Below are 16,237 nucleotides of genomic sequence, written 5' to 3'. Positions count from 1 at the left end.
GTTTAGTGTATGTATCGTACTGGACCATTTACAGATGGAATGTCAATAATATTGGATCATTAATGGATTGCATGTTGTGGAGCATTTTTTCCAGATGTTTCGAGCATCTTTTAGAGAAAATTCCAGTGTCTGTTGAATAAAGAGACAGAAGCGGCATGCAAGGTCACACAAAGTTCTATTTGTTCAGGCTGAAATGGTTTAATTTTAGTGATTTTGAGTTCATCATGTGTCAAATTCATGAGTCCGGTGCCACCGTTACCATACCACAAGGCCCAAGATTAGGGTTGCTTTATTAGTTATAAAAATGGGGATCACCAGATCAGGGGAGTCCACCAACAGATCCACCACCAGATCCACCAACAATCCTGGAGTTCTGCTGCATATCAGTTTAAGCAGCACAGCAAAACCTGCTTGCCATCACAGTAACGAGTCACTGATTGAAGTCATTAGGTTGCTGATTATGGTGATGAGGATAAGACCTATGCAGGGCATAATGGACTATGTCTCCAGATTGAAGACTACTGGGGAGTCTGTTTTAAGAAATGGGGGACCCACTAATGAGATATCTGAGCCCACTCATTTCTTAAAATGTCCCTGTCCTAGATGTTATATTTACTACATATTTGTGCTGTAATTGTTCTGAAGTCTTGAAGCATTCTCCTTTGCCTTTCATAGTCAATAAACTTAGCCACTTTGCCCTTTGCAGCTCCCTTGGTGGACCTGACGCCAAGTCACAGCGGCTCGGCCATGCTCATGCTGTTGTCCGTGGTCTTCGTGGGGCTGGCCGTCTTCGTCATCTACAAATTCAAAAGGTAATAGCAGTCATGTTCCTCTTCTAGTGGTGTCGCCGGCCGACTGCTGCCCAAAGCAATGACGTCTCTGTTGATGTTTTTAGGAAAATTCCTGGAATTAATGTATATGCACAGATGCAGAATGAGAAAGAGCGAGAGATGGTCAGTCCAGGCAGTCAAAATGAAAGCTTGTCACCCATTGTCACTCAGACTCAGTCGGTGGGTCCTCAACATCTGTTAGAGGGCAAGTTGGAAGCACAGCCCATAGGTAAATAAGTAGCTAGTCCTTGATTTGCTGGGCAGGAACCCAACCTTGCTAGCTGTACCTGTCTGACCGAGCACTCTGTATAACCCTTCTTTTTCTGAGATAGTCAGAGGGATTCAATAAATATTTGCAAAGCATTAAAACAAAGACAAAAATATAACTTTTAAGAAGCTGGTGAGTCTTGTAGATCTCACCCTGCATCAGAATACTGTACACATGATTTACTATGAGCACATGAGAGCAAACCCAATCACTAAACCCAAAGCACTTCCTGCAGTAGGGTGACTATTATATATTCTTTTGTTTCCTTGCATTGTCATCCTGTCACTTATTATCCCAATGGATACTATCCCAGGGCCTCCAAAGGCCATGCCAATGCATATTGTACATGGTTCATTGTTGATGCCTTCAGGTTAACCCACCCGGAGAAATGCCATGCACTAATTTGCTTTGGTACATGTAGAAAGGAAGCTGCTGCCGAGAGGCTGCAGGAGATCAGTAGAACTAATATGTGATAAAGGAAAACAGTATTAGCAAATGACATGACATTCAGTAAAGGTTTATATGTCATTTAATGGAATGCATTTAAAAATATCCCTAGTATACATACCTAAAAAGGGTCTTAATATTAGTTTCATCTTGTGGCATTACTAATGATCATCAAAACATGTAAAACTTAGACATGCATAAAAGAGCAGGTACCACTAAGTGTCATGACATTCCTCCGTTGTACTTACTGGCTTCTCAAGGCTAAAAAGAAATGAACTGAGCAAATATAGACTTCATGTAAGTCTCAGCGTAGGTGTCCCCCTTCCCTCAAAGCATTCTAAGAAGAAGGTCAGGGAGTGCCAGGGAGTTTGCACAATTACAAAGGCATTGACACTCTACATGTGCTATTTTCCTGTGTAGAACCACAGGAATAATCACAAGAGCATGCTCTATGCTTTTGGTTATTTAAAGATAGCTGAAGTTTTAGCACAGTTATCTTCTGAATCTTTCCCCCAAGCAACTCCTTCAGGACTCTTACTTGTCCCCAATCTTCTATGGCTGATGGTAGCTGCACATTTTCTCCTCCCGGGTGGTGGGCTCTTATATAGATCTCCATTCCTATGGAAAAGCCTTTAGCAGTTGTAAAGGACTTTAGAAAGCCTTTCCGTAGAAATGATTTGCAGCACACATACAAGGAACAAAAAGGCCTGGCCTGATAATCTATGAGGAAGAAGCTGTGCGTCTTCCAGTGGGGACCTCGGAGGTGCATGGATAGGTAAGTATATTACAGTATATGAGTATAAAGGTTTTTGGGCATCTGACCTTCACACCTCTTTAAGCTTGAGAGCAATATGGAATTCCCCCTCCTTTTGCAGCTATAGTAACCTCCACTCTTCTCGGTACACTTTCCACAACACTTTAGAGTATGTCTGTGGGAATGTGTGCCCATTCATGAGGTCACTAACTGATGTTGGATGAAAAACCTCGCTCACAATTAGCCTTCAAGTTCATCTCAAAGGTCTTCAGTAGGGTTGAGGTCAGGGCTCTGTGGTGGACACACGAGTTCCTCTATATCAAACTGGTCTAACCATGTCTTTATGATGCTGTGCTTGCACACAAGAGCACAGTCATGCTGAAACCCTGTTGCCACAAGGTTTGTTTAGAATTATCAGGCCCGGATGCAGACTCTATAGTCAGTGTGTATAGTGGTGAGTTGTTTCACCTCTAGCAGCCTTCTTTCCCCTAAGACTAGTGTGCCTACGGGTACTTGGATTACCCCCAAACTATACACTCTGGCTATAAATGTTGCAGGTGCCCCCCCAGGAACAAAGGAGTAATGCTGACTGGTGACAAAACAAAAGATATAAACAGAAATCAAGATAGCAGACAGGATCTGGATACAAAACACAAGAAAGGAACTGGTTACAAGACAAATACAGGACACACATGGTACAGGATTCAGGAAACAAGACAGGTACAGGATTCAAGAAAAGTACAGGATGCAAGATACAAGATCAAGATATACAAGGCACGATATTGGCTTGTGCAGACACAACTAGAATGAACTAGACTGACTATAACAAGCCCAGAGCTCCAGGCTTGAGATACTTAAAGAAAGTGCCACCAACCAATCCCAAGGCTGAAGGCCATGTGGCAAAGCTCTTTAGCTGATGGAGAGATGCTAAGGGTGTGTGGCCAGGCTCATGAGCCCGAAACTGACAAAGAGATAGTGAGGGTTGTGTGGCCAGGCTTATCAGCCCACAGCTGACGGAGAGATACTGAGGTGTGTGTGGCCAGGCTAATCAGCCCACAGCTTACAAGACTAGGATAGGTACAGTGGCAGCAAGCAACCACCAGAGGGAGCTGGGAGATTACGACAGGTATAGCATTAAAGGAGAACTATGGGGTTAAGGCTTTTCCCCATAGTTCTCCTTAGGGTAAAGGGAGGACACAAACTAGTGTCCTCCCTTCACACTAGGCTCAGTATACCGTGAGCTACAGCTACAGTATACTGAGACGCCGCAGCTGAAGCGGATCTCGACAATTATGCCGGAATCCGCCCAGCTGCGTGACTGACAGCTGGCTCTGCCTATCTAGAGGCAGAGCCAGCTGTACCCACCCCCTCCCCTGTCCGTTCCGCCAGTCAGCGCTGGCGGAGGGGGGAATCCAGCCCCTCCCCTGTCACGGCAGAGAGCCGTGACAGGATCGAGAGGTGAGCGAACGCCGGTATGTGTTCGCTCACCTCCCGATCTACTGAGCCGACCTGTGACAGTCTCATTGTCACAGGTCTGCTAGAACTATGAGGTGAGATAAAAGCACTCACCTCATAGTTCTCCTTTAACTCAGGGCCGCCTGTGTTCTAGGCACCAATGATACTATGAGATGCGCACAACATCATTGGTTGCTAAGATGCTGGTTGCTAGGCTGCATTGTGCCATTGGTTACTAGGACACAGGCGGGTGCACTATAACGACCAGTGACACTGTGGGGGCCCTCTGTGTCCTAGCAACCAGTGACACAGTGTGGCCCGCATGGCCCCATTTGTTGCTGAGACACTGAAATCAGGTGTGCACTGAAATTTGTAATCTTCCAAACAGCAGAGGTGGCCTGGTGGAAGGAGAGCTCTCACTGTGGTCTTTATCAGTGCAATTAGGTTTCCCTATTAATCCAGCAGGTGGCGCACCATCATGGCGGTTACAGAGCTAGCGTCCTCCCATCACCCTAGGCTCAGTATACCGCGAGCTGTAGCTCACGGTATACTGAGATGCCGCAGCTGAAGCGGATCCCGACAATTATGCCAGGATCCGCCCAGCTGCGTGACTGACAGCTGGCTCTGCCTATCTAATCTAGAGGCAGGGCCAGCTGTACCCACCCCCTCCCCTGTCCGTTCCGCCAGTCAGCGCTGGCGGAGTGGGGAATCCAGCCCCTCCCCTGTCACGGCAGAGAGCCGTGACAGGATCGAGAGGTGAGCGAACGCCGGTATGTGTTCGCTCACCTCCCGATCTACTGAGCCGACCTGTGACAGTCTCATTGTCACATGTCGGCTAGAACTATGAGGTGAGTGAAAAGCGCCCCCCCTCATAGTTCTCCTTTAACAGTACCCTTCACTGGACATGCCTGAACTCAATCATTTGAAGGGGTATCCGCATGCCTTGGCCATGTAGCATATGTGTGATGGTCAGGTGTCCAAAAACATTTGATCTTAGTGTATAAGACTGAGGAAAATGCTGGGGAGCTCTTGCTCCGACTCAGCAATGGACATGCCAGACTCTCCGATCACTTAAAGGATAACTGAACTGGAAAAAAAAAAAAATAGTTATCCTTTGAAGCCGTAACTATATATAGCTTTCAATAAAAATTAGCAGAATCTCTGGAGCCCCTTTAACAGGTTCATAAAAGACCACTAATGCCAAGTAGCACTGAAAACACAGCAACGGATTGCTCTGACTGTCATCTATCCCCATTGTAGTCAATGAACTTAGCTAAAGTTGTGTGTTTTTTTTTACATGCAGAAGACGTGCTTCTTTTGTGCCTAATAAAGACCTTATTCAACACTTATCACATTAGCTCCCTCTCAAGGACACCGCCTCTGAGCCCAGCCACCATTCCATCACACAATTAGAATTTCAGGAACCTCGCAAACTAGCGCATTGCGGCTATAAATTGCAAAATGTTATTGAATCCCTGCGATTGTGTAATCTTTATTACATATTCCCTTTGTCACCCTACCTGTCTCCCTAACTAACCCCTGAGACGTGCAAGTAATTGGAGCGCCCCGGCCGTCCACTGCTGGGTGCTTCCGAACAAGGAAAAAAAAAAAAAAGGACCGCTAACCAAGACTGATTGTCATAATTCAAACAGTCACTTCTGATCCTGAATTAATGAATGAATCACATTAAACAAAATAAGCCAGCTCAGGAGGAGCTGCTACAGAATCCATGAAAAGGGCTTAATAAGAGCTCATTTCAAATTCCCTTTCATTATCAGGAGTTGAAACACCTCACCATAGAAGCTGCTGCACGTTCACTTTGTCGTAGAGGACACAGACTTTTTTTTACCTTCAACAAAGCAACCTTGCAATATTATATAAATTAAAAAAAAACCTCAGTATGTCCATTATACAATGAACAGCATTGGCATGTTTATGCAATACCTGCAGTGGTCATAATTGAAGCCTAATTGAACTTTTACTTAAAGGAGAAGTATGAGACGAGTGATTTTCACTCAGCCTCAAAATCTGGGCCGACCTGTGACAATGAGACTGTCACAGGTCGGCTCAGTAGCTCGGGAAGTGAGCGAACACATACCGGCGCTCGCTCACTTCTAGATCTATCCATGCAGAGAGCCGTGACTGTCACTCACGGCTCCCTGCAGGGATTCCCCCCACCTCCCCTGTCCGATCCTCCAGCGCTGACTGGTGAAATGGACGGGGGAGGGGGCAGGTACAGCTGGCTCTGCCTCTGGATTGTCAGAGCCAGCTGTCAATCCCGCAGCTGGGTGGATCCACAGACAGTATTGTCGGGATCCGTCCCGACTGCGGCGTCTCATAGTGAGCTGTAGCTTGCGGCATACTGAGCTTTGGGTCACAGGAGAAGTTTGTGTTCTCCCGTGACCCTTAGGAGAACTATGGGGAAAAGCCCTGACCCCAAAGTTCTCCTTTTAAATGCATTCCAGGTTCTTTAAAAAGTGTGCAAACCTTATTTCCTTTAGAAAGCAGCCACAGACTGAGTGGGCTGTCCCCTACAAGCATGATGCAGAAATGGTCCCTTTCTCTCTTTGTGGAAGCAGTGGACTTTCTGCAGAGGTCTGGCATGTCCCCTGCTGAGTCAGTGCTAGAACTCTTCAATCAGCATGGAGAATACGCCTTTCTGATTGGACACCCTTTCTGATTGGACACCCTTTCTGATTGGGGAGCTCTTGCTCTGACTCAGCAAGGGACATGCCAGACTCTCTGATCAGAAAGGCTCTCCAATCAGAAAGGCTCATGCTCCATGCTGATTGATGGGTTCTAGCTCTGATTCAGCAGGGGGGCATACTGGACCTCTACAGAGAGACCATTGCTTCTAACACATGGAAAAGCAGTCCTCCTTTACAGTATGCTAGCATGGGTCAGGCATTTCTACTCAGGCTGTGGCAGCCTTCAAAAGAAAACCAACAGTGAGATTTTGTGCACCTTTTGTTTTGATGGACCAGGAGCATATTAAAGGAGAACTATGGGGTTAAGGCTTTTCCCCATAGTTCTCCTTAGAGACGCCGCAGCTGAAGCGGATCCCGACAATTGTGCCGGGATCCGCCCAGCTGCGTGACTGACAGCTGGCTCTGCCTATCTAGAGGCAAAGCCAGCTGTACACGCCCCCTCCCCTGTCCGTTCCGCCTGTCAGCGCTGGCGGATCGGAGCGGGGAGGGGGGAATCCAGCCCCTCTCCTGTCACGGCAGAGAGCCATGACAGGATCGAGAGGTGAGCGAACGCCGGTATGTGTTCGCTCACCTCCCGATCTACTGAGCCGACCTGGGACAGTCTCATTGTCACAGGTCGGCTAGAACTATGAGGTGAGTGAAAAGCACTCCCCTCATAGTTCTCCTTTAGCTGACCGAAACTGAACGTTCATTTGGGCTTTATTCATGATTGAAATATGGGAGCTGCCATCGCTATTATTTTTTTTAAGCAAAATGCCTTTGCGGATCTATTTCTGAAATGCTAGCTGCCTGGTTATCTGTGGCATCAATGCTTTCTGAGTCTCAGTCCTAGAAAAGGCATCACAAGTCCTGATCTGGATACTTAGCAAGCAATAAAGGCAAGCAGTCAGCAGAATGGCCAGCCAACTAACATTGTCATATCCGGGCCAGCCACAGCACCCTTTGTATGGCTCCTACATAAGGCACAGTAAGGGGAATTTATCAAAACAGGAGCAGACAAAATCTGGAGCAGCTGTACAGGGCAGCCAATCAGCTTCTGTATTCAGTTTGTTCAGTTAAGATTTGAAAATGAAAAAGAGAAGCTGATTGGTTGCCATGCACAGCTGCTCCCTTTTTTGTCTACTCCAGTTTTGATAAATTCCCTCCTGTGCGTGTTGGGTGTGAGTGTTGGGAGCAATTTTTTCCTCTATACCTCTATGGAAAAAAATGATTTGCTTTATGATAAATTGCAACAATAACTTAAAACACTTGAGCAGCCAGTGAGGTCAGAGATGCCAATGCTTTCTTGCTTGCTTCAAGTCAGTGACTTGAGGAAGCAAGGAAGAGAATCATTCTGGAGCTCACACAGCAATGGCAGCTTCTTTCCTGGCAGTCTCTGTTTAAGTGGGCAGCATTTAGGTTGATAGAAAGGTCTTTGAATAAAGTTACTGTCTCAACAAAAGAAGTGCCTAAGAAGCAGCCTGTTATAGGACCAGTAATACTCCCCTATTCTGGCAACCGTTCCTTGGATCCTCGGAGCTACGTCAGAATCTTCCAATCTGATGCAGTTCTGGTAGCGTTGAATGCTTGGTCCCTGCTATGCACCTTGGCTCCATCCGCCAACCCCTACATCTCTACAGGATTGAGGTTGGTGGATGGAACCACAGCGTGTGGCAGGAGATACAGTCATTTGACACTCTCGGAAGGGTCAGGCGTAAAGTTTTTTTGATGGAGAGCAAAGATTCGGGGAGATGACGGTGGGGCAGGTGAGTATTTATAAACTTCTTTAGTTTAATTATAGATTCCTTCAGCTCATAAAATAGTTTCCTAAACTCAGCTAATGTAATCATCCATGGTCATAAAAAACCACTAAAAAAAACCCCACTCAAAACCTATACATACATAGAAGGGCTGGCACCACTAGGTGTCAGTACATACCTTAATTTGACTTGCTGGGGCCCTCAAAGTCAACCCTAAGCTACCTAAGCAAATATCGGCTTTTTTAAAGTCTATGTATACACTACCCCAATGATTCCATTAGACAATGACTGGACCTCCTGATAGGTTACTTGTCCAGTAATGGACTGTGGGATACCGGCAGGGGGCTTCCCTATCTTCAAATTTTCAGGAAGTCTATTTTGGCATTTGGGCATCTCCAAAAAAGCTACAGAAGGTCCGAAAAAAAGATGGAAGGTATTCATGAGCATCTAATGATGCTTGTACCGGTGGCAGGTGAGTATTAGTCTTCTTTTGCAAGGTTGCTTTTTGGGCACTCGCAGGGATATTCACAGAAGGGTGACGAGTTTGGAGAAGGCCGGAGAAGGGAACAATCTAGGACAACATTGCTGAACTGGAAAGTGAGCTGAATTGGAGGATTTTTCCATATCAGCTATGTTGTCCTAGATTGTTCACTTCTCCGGCCTTCTCCAAACTCTTCACCCTTTTGTGAATAACCCTGCCAGTTCTGTTGCAGCAACAGGGTAGCTCTGAAGGGGAACTAGACTGCACTTACAGGGCTTTCGGGGGGAGAGCATATTTGGAGCCATTATTATGTTTATTAAACTTTAATTGTGATGCTTTTACATTGAACGTATGCTTTACCGATGCAGGACAAACCAACACGTTCCCACCAGTTGCACATATTCATCTTCCCTTCACTGCCTTGCCAATCTCTCTGTTTGCTGAGAGAGAAGACACTTAACCCTGTGTAAGCTTCAAGCCATACCGCCCCTATGTGACAGCACTGAAAGCCTAAGAAACCAGTCATTTAGCACCAGCACTGTCACATGGGAGGAAGCTAAGTGATTCGCATGCTCTTTCATACATTAAAAGTACTTGGCATTTCCGTTCACTTTTCTGAGATGACAGAACAGCAGAGGAGCAAAGGATAGGGAGTATGTGCTGCTGGAGGGTCTGCTATTACAGTAACCCCCTACATGGTCAAAGCACAGGCTCAATTGTAGCCGTGCAATCAGCAAACATGGTTCATATTCATAAAAAGCAGGTCAGTCTGGACCCGTTAACACACCTAGATTCATCTGCATTCACCGCCCATGGTACTACTTTCATCCTGCAGTTATAATCATTTATTAGAGTAATCATAATTACCTGCATCCAATGCAAATGCCAGAGTATGCAAATGACAATGTTAGGCTCCTTTGCAGTGTGGGGAATGTAGACTTAGACAATACTGTTTACTGATAAAAATTAATGATTTTCCACTTGAAAACAGCGTGTGTTTAAAAGTGATTGGTGTGGGCACATATATCATTGGCTGAACTATGAATCTGGCAAATGTTACTGACAGAGGGATCTACACTGAAGTAAGGGCCGGTAAGATGCTGGAAGAATACAGGCAGATGGGATTTAATCAAGCAAATGAAAAGTGTGAATGTACCTAAAGTGTTTCGAAAGCCAAATCCTTACTTAATTTTTATCGTTGAAATGGTTGTGTTAAATCCAAAGACTGAAGTTGGGCTTTAAGGATGATAGGTACTGAGCACATTGAAGAGATGATCAGCAGAGGGTGCATATATACTACATGGCCAAATGTTGGCGGCCAAGTGGCCATCTTACCATCACGCCTGTATGAGCTTGTTGGACATCCCATTCCACAACCATGGACATAAATATAATCACCCCCCCACCCCTCCCAATGGCTATAACAGTGGAATGTTTTTAGGAGAAAGTCCAAAGTTACAGCGTTCACCTTGGGGAGCAAATGGGCTCGGTGGGGATGGTTAGGTGTGCCGCTTCTAATTTGTACAGACCGGGGTGTCCGACATGTGTGTGTGTAAAGAAACAAAGGCAGAGGAAGAAGCGCTACAACCAAATGAGAATTGGTGTGTGTGATTGCTAATGGGCAGGGAATTGAATGGGCTTGAGAAGTCGTCATCTCCAGCCCATTCAATTTCCTGCCCATTGGCGATCACAGCCACCAATTCTCATTTGGTCGTAGCGCTTCTTCCTCTGCCAATGTTTCTTTACCCATGGCTAGAACAACCTCCACTCTTCTGGGAAGGCTTTTTCACAAGGTTTTGGAGAATGTCATTGGGAATGTGCGCCCATTCAGACAAAAGAGCATTTGTGAGTTCAGGTCCTGACCTGGTTCACAATTGGTGTTCCAGTTCATCCTAAAGGTTTTCTGTAGGTTTGAGGTCAGGGTTCTGTGCAGGCCTCTCAAGTTCCTTCACACCAAACTGGTCACACCGTGTCTTTATGGAGCTGGTTTTGTACATGGGGGCAAAGTCATGCTGGAACAGAAAAGGGTCTCCACCAAACCACAAGGCTGGAAAGACACAATTGTCTAAAATGGCTTTTTATGCTGTAGAAGTAACTGCACCTTCCACTGGAAACATTCAATAATTTGTAGGGGTGTCTCAGAGGAAAGTTATGGGTCGATGTTTTTCAGGAATTTATAGTACATTCACATGTAAAATTATGATCAGTCTTTCTTGTTGTAAAAGCCCCACATTTAGGTTAGAATACATTTTTTAATATAAGCCAATTATCTGTCATTTCTAAATTTTTCCGCAGGTATTTCGCTCTAGCAGAAGACTTTTACATAAATAAATAATAAATAAACTAGGAAGTTGGACATTTGTGGCAGCAAAGCACATTTGTTATAATTATTTCCGCTCTCAAATCTCCTTTAAGATACCTGGACCCATGAACACATTGCATGGGGGGGAGGGGGAAATTTCATATAACATTATCACAGTTTCAAAGTCATAATGTACCATTGGCTGCATAACTTGAAACCCTTTAAAGTGTTTTCAGCGAGATATTAAAGGATCAGCACCAAGGACAGCAGCTGAAACAGCCAAATGCAAATGTAAGGCTCAGACTGTCTGAATTTTATAGAACCGAGATTAAAGGAAGGTGTAAAAAAAAAAATGTCTAGTGAAGAAAAGGGCTGTACAAGAAGGAATTAATATGCTTGGATGCTTTGTGCTTGTAAAACCAAATCTGCTTTTATTTGTAATAACTAGAAACAAGGTAACCAGAGTGTGCGCTGCCTGATTCTACCCAGATAACAGATTTGCTTAGAGACAGTGAGGAAGAAAATCAGTGAGAAAAAAGACAAAGGGAGAGAGATAGAAAGACAGAGAGATGGAAAGACTGAGAGATGGAAAGACAGAGAGATGGAAAGACTGAGAGATGGAAAGACAGAGAGATGGAAAGGGGATGAAAGAAGACATAAAAAGAGGAAATCTAGAAAGAGTGACAAGGGCTTGGAAGAGGGAGATGGGATAGAAAGAAGGAGAGGGGCTAGGAAAAGGGAGAGAGGCTGAAGCGAGAGAGCAGACTTATGAAAGGGAGAGGGGCTAGGAAGAGGGAAAATGTTTATAAAGTATAAGGGGCTAGAAAGAAGGAGAGGGGCTAGAAAGAAGGAGAGGGGCTAGAAAGAAGGAGAGGATCTAGAAAGAAGGAGAGGGGCTAGAAAGAAGGAGAGGAGCTGGGGAAAGGGAGAGGAGATAGAAAGAGAGAGCAGACTTATGAAAGGGAGAGGGGCTAGGAAGAGGGGCTAGAAAGAGAGAGTGGACTCATGAAAGGGATTAGGGCTAGCAAGAACGAGAAGGGGCTAGAAAGAGAGAGAGCGGACTTATGAAAGGGAGAGGGGCTGGGAAGAAGGAGAAGGGCTAGGAAGAGGGAGCAGGCTTATGAGAGGGAGAGGGACTAGAAATATGGACAGGGGATATAAAAATGGAGAAGAGCTATAAAGTGGAAGAGGGGCTATAAAGAGGGAAAGAGACGAGAAATATCGAGATGGGCTAAAAATTGGGATCAGGTTAGAAAAAGGGAAAGGAGCTGGAAAGAGTGAAATGGGATTGAATGATGGAGGGAAGCTAAAAAGAGAAAGTGGAGCTAGAAAGAAAGAGAGGGGGGCCAGAAAGAGGGAGCGGACTAGAAAGAGGGAGCAACTAGAAAGAGGGAGCAACTAGAAAGAGGGAGCAGACTAGAAAGATAGAGATGGGCTATAAAGAAGGATGGCGAGGGGCTAAAGTGAGGGAGGGAGGGAGATAAGGAGGAGGGGGTATAGAGAGAATGCTGGAAAGAGATGCTGATACAATCACAATTTAAAACTATTCAGCCTGCTGAACCTCTTAAATGATTCAAGTAGTAAACACGCCCATGCCGATAATTTGAGATCTGCAAACATAATTTTACAGATTATACTAGACCAGTAAAATGGTTTTCAACCCCACCATGAATACCTCACAGTGATAATCTGCGGCCTTTACACTTGCTTAAACACCCACCACGTGAAGTCTGCACCCAGAACCTGCATCACATTCAGCAGTGGCTAATACACAGTTCCACCTTCTGTCTGTGTAATTCATAGGAAGCGGCGGGAGTGCAGCAATTATCTCACCTGGGGCTGTAAGTGGCCATAAACCAGGAGCAGGGAAGAGGAAGCTCACTAGCAGCCTTTTAGACAATGCACAATATATTATAGCGGCCTCGGAGTACAGCAAGAAACTACAGCAGCTGAAAATACTGCAAGCGAGAATTAAATATCATTAGCCCCATAAAAGTCTTGGCATTGCTCACTGAATATTGCAACTTTGCAAACCGTACAATCTGAAGGGCCAGTATTTCACTTATGCTTTACGGTAAGATGGTGATTACAGAAGAATCCTACCAAGCACCTTTTTCTACCAATATATTTCTATCTTTAGTTTATTTTTAGCCAAATAGATGCCTACACACCTTTATACTTATCCAGCATGACTGGAGCAAAGCCAGCTCCATAAGGATATGCTTGGACCAGTTTGGTGTGGAGGAACTTGAATGTCCTGCACAGAATCCTGGCCTCAACCCTACTGAACACCTTTGATTATGAGCCAGGTCTTTTTATCCAACATCAGTACCTGAGACAACAAATGGGCACAAATTTCCACAGACACACCCCAAATTCATGGAGAAAACCTTCCCAAAAGAGTGGGGCCTCCATAGCACCAAAGGAGGGTCACCTCCGTAGTAATCCCCATGACTATTGGATGTCCAACAAGCTAATATGGGTCTGACGGTCAACTTTTGGCCTCTATAGCACCAAAGGAGGGTCACCTCCATAGTAATCCCCATGACAATAGGATGTCCAACAAGCTTATATGGGTGTGACGGTCAACTTTTGGCCTCCATAGCACCAAAGGAGGGTCACCTCCATAGTAATCCCCATGAATATGGGATGTCCAACAAGCTAATATGGGTGTGACGGTCAACTTTAGGCGATATAGTGTAATTTAAAGGATGAGCAAACTTTGAACCAAAGCTCACTTGTCCTTTAAGCCCACCCTTACCGTTGCAGACTTTCTCCATTGACTTCTATGTTCTGAGGCCAGAATAAATCTAGGCGGCCTTGTAGAAGTCTATAGGAGGCTAATGCGGAGATGCGGCCAGTGCACAGAGATGAGTTCATCAGTCTGCTACTTCTCCTTTCACTGCCCAGTCACAGGCTGAGTGGGGAACAAGTATTACCGAAGTGCAGCACAGTAAAATCAGGTCTCTTGCCTGCTGGACAGGGCTCTGTGGTCTGGCGGAGCTGTATGAATTGGTAAAAACGGGATAGACAGGAAATCTTTTGACAACAAAATAATAAACTCTCTTATTTGTATAGCATTCGGGTTGTGTAGCTCTTTGCCTGGAGTTCATCTTATATCAAGACACGAATGGTCCTCATATTGAGTGGTACTTCTGTTGTGTACAAGCACTTACTTTAGATATCTCTAGAAACCCTTAAACTGGAAGCAACACTCTCATAAAAGTCACATTGTGTACGGCCGGACAAAGCAGAATAGGCAACAAAAGAAGTCAAATCAAAACAGAAATAAAGAAACCTCTTACCCTTCTCTTCAAAACCGTCCCTATTCTTTGTGTGTTACTTGTCTTGTGATCTTTGTGTCTGCTCTCTTTTCTGTCAGATCTGAATGGAGGCCTAAAATGTTTACCAATTCACTCAAACTGATATTTCAGTTCTAGGCAGCGGGCTGAGGTCATCTTCTGGCTTCTTACATGTCTAGGGTACTCCAAAAGTGAGATCTCTCGGTTATAGTTCCCAACTCTTACTCACCTGTTGTCCTTGCCAACCTCTGTGTGTTCCAGCTCCTGTTACATTCTTCTTTATATAAAATAAATAAACCCAACAGGGATGGAGGAAGCCCTTCATAATGGGCACAACAGCAGGTGTACAGACCCGGGAACCTAGCACAGGGATAGTGGGAGCCCCTTTTAATGGGCACAGCAGGTGTGCAGACCCAGAAACTCAGCACAGGGATGGAGGGAGCCCCTCATAATGGGCACAACAGGTACACAGACCCAGGAACCTAGCACAGGGATAGTGGGAGCCCCTTTTAATGGGCACAGCAGGTGTGCAGACCCGGGAATTGAGCACAGAGATCTCACCAGTAGAGAATCCAGATCTCACCAGTAGAGGGTTTTTGCTCTTCAGCTCCTACCATACTCTGAAATATCAGCCTCGGGTGAACTGATCCTTTAATACCAGCGGTGGGATTTTATAAATATTTGATGACCAACATTACAGTGTTAAATTTAGTAAACAAAACAAGAACATTTTATTTCAAATTATTTCATATTTAATTCATAGGGAGCGAGAACCTAAACGCAAAAACAAAAATGTAATACATTGCAGCTTACCTGTCCTTAGGTGTGGGGGATACATTAGTTTGGCTTTATTTTCACCTGCTGATCCTTCCAGTAACACCCTTCCGGTCCCTGGGTGACAACACTCATTCGCTGCACTGCATCCATGGAGGAGCATCCATTGTTGTCACCCTGGGACAGCTCTCCTGATTTGGGCTACAAACACCTGTCCCTCTTCTAAAACCCATTCCATGGAGAAGTGTGGCTTTGTAGGTCACAGAAGGAAAATGTTCACTGACTGCACTGTATCTATTAAGGAGCAGCTTTGCCACCCTGATTTGGACTTTAAAACCTCCTCTTCTCCTCATTACATTGGGGAGGATGGTGGTCTGTAAGTAACAGAAGATAGCTGGGATGGCTGTTTGTTCAGTACAGGAAATGACGAGGGCACGGCATTCCTGGTAGGATCAAGCCCTCATTCATGCTAGAAACGGCTGGCACGTACAGCTCCGTTCTGCGTGCACGGCCGCATCGGGCAGCTCCAGGGAAGGACAGGTGCTGCGTGTGATTAGTCCACAGCCCCTGTCCTTCTCTATGAGACTACGTGGCCATACGCTGCCCTACGCTCATCCGTGCGGGTGAGTGTACTTGTACGCTGACAGGATGGATCCTGTCTGCGTCCGAGCCAGGAAACACGCACCCGCACGGACCTGCACTTGATCACCTTGTAGGAGGGTGTATGGCCGTGTAGTCCCATAGAGAAGGAAGGGGGCTTCGTACTAATCACACGAAGCACCTGTCCTTCCCGTGAGCTGCCCGATATGGCCATGCACGCAGCACCTGTCCTATCCGTGAGCTGCCCAATATGGCCGTGGACGGAGCTGTACATGCGGGATGTTTCTAGTGTGAATGAGGGCCAACAGGTGTGCCCTGTACTTGGTGAAAATGGTCTTGGCCTGAGAAAAGAAAACTAAGGCAACTAATGCATCTATGGACTAGCAAGCTATATACAGTGTGAATATATCTATAGATATATATAGAGGCAATATATTACATTATAGATATATTGTAGCTTTTTGTTAATCAAATCAACACATCTAATTTTTGCTAATCGTCGATGTGTGTGGAATGACCGCTCGTCAATATTTTATTAAATCCCCCGGGTGGGGGGGGGGGGGGGGGGGGGTGGTGC

At 45.5% G+C, this 16,237-nt stretch overlaps 1 protein-coding gene across 1 annotated transcript in view; it reads left to right on the top strand.

The window, feature by feature from the left end:
- The window catches only part of LOC108790375 (VPS10 domain-containing receptor SorCS1-like), a 475,033-nt gene that overhangs the window by 457,922 nt on the left and 874 nt on the right, over window positions 1–16,237 (top strand). The window contains exons 25-26 of the mRNA XM_018560623.1: window positions 707–812; window positions 896–1,059. Coding sequence (XP_018416125.1) covers window positions 707–812; window positions 896–1,059 — 270 coding nt within the window. The remainder of the gene's footprint in view (window positions 1–706; window positions 813–895; window positions 1,060–16,237) is intronic.

This window comes from Nanorana parkeri, unplaced genomic scaffold (genome assembly GCF_000935625.1).
Source record: "Nanorana parkeri isolate BGI_ZX_2015 unplaced genomic scaffold, ASM93562v1 scaffold469, whole genome shotgun sequence".
NCBI classification, from domain to species: Eukaryota; Metazoa; Chordata; class Amphibia; order Anura; family Dicroglossidae; genus Nanorana; species Nanorana parkeri.
Note: the sequence above shows the minus strand (reverse complement) of the source record. Positions and strands in the feature narration are given on the sequence as shown.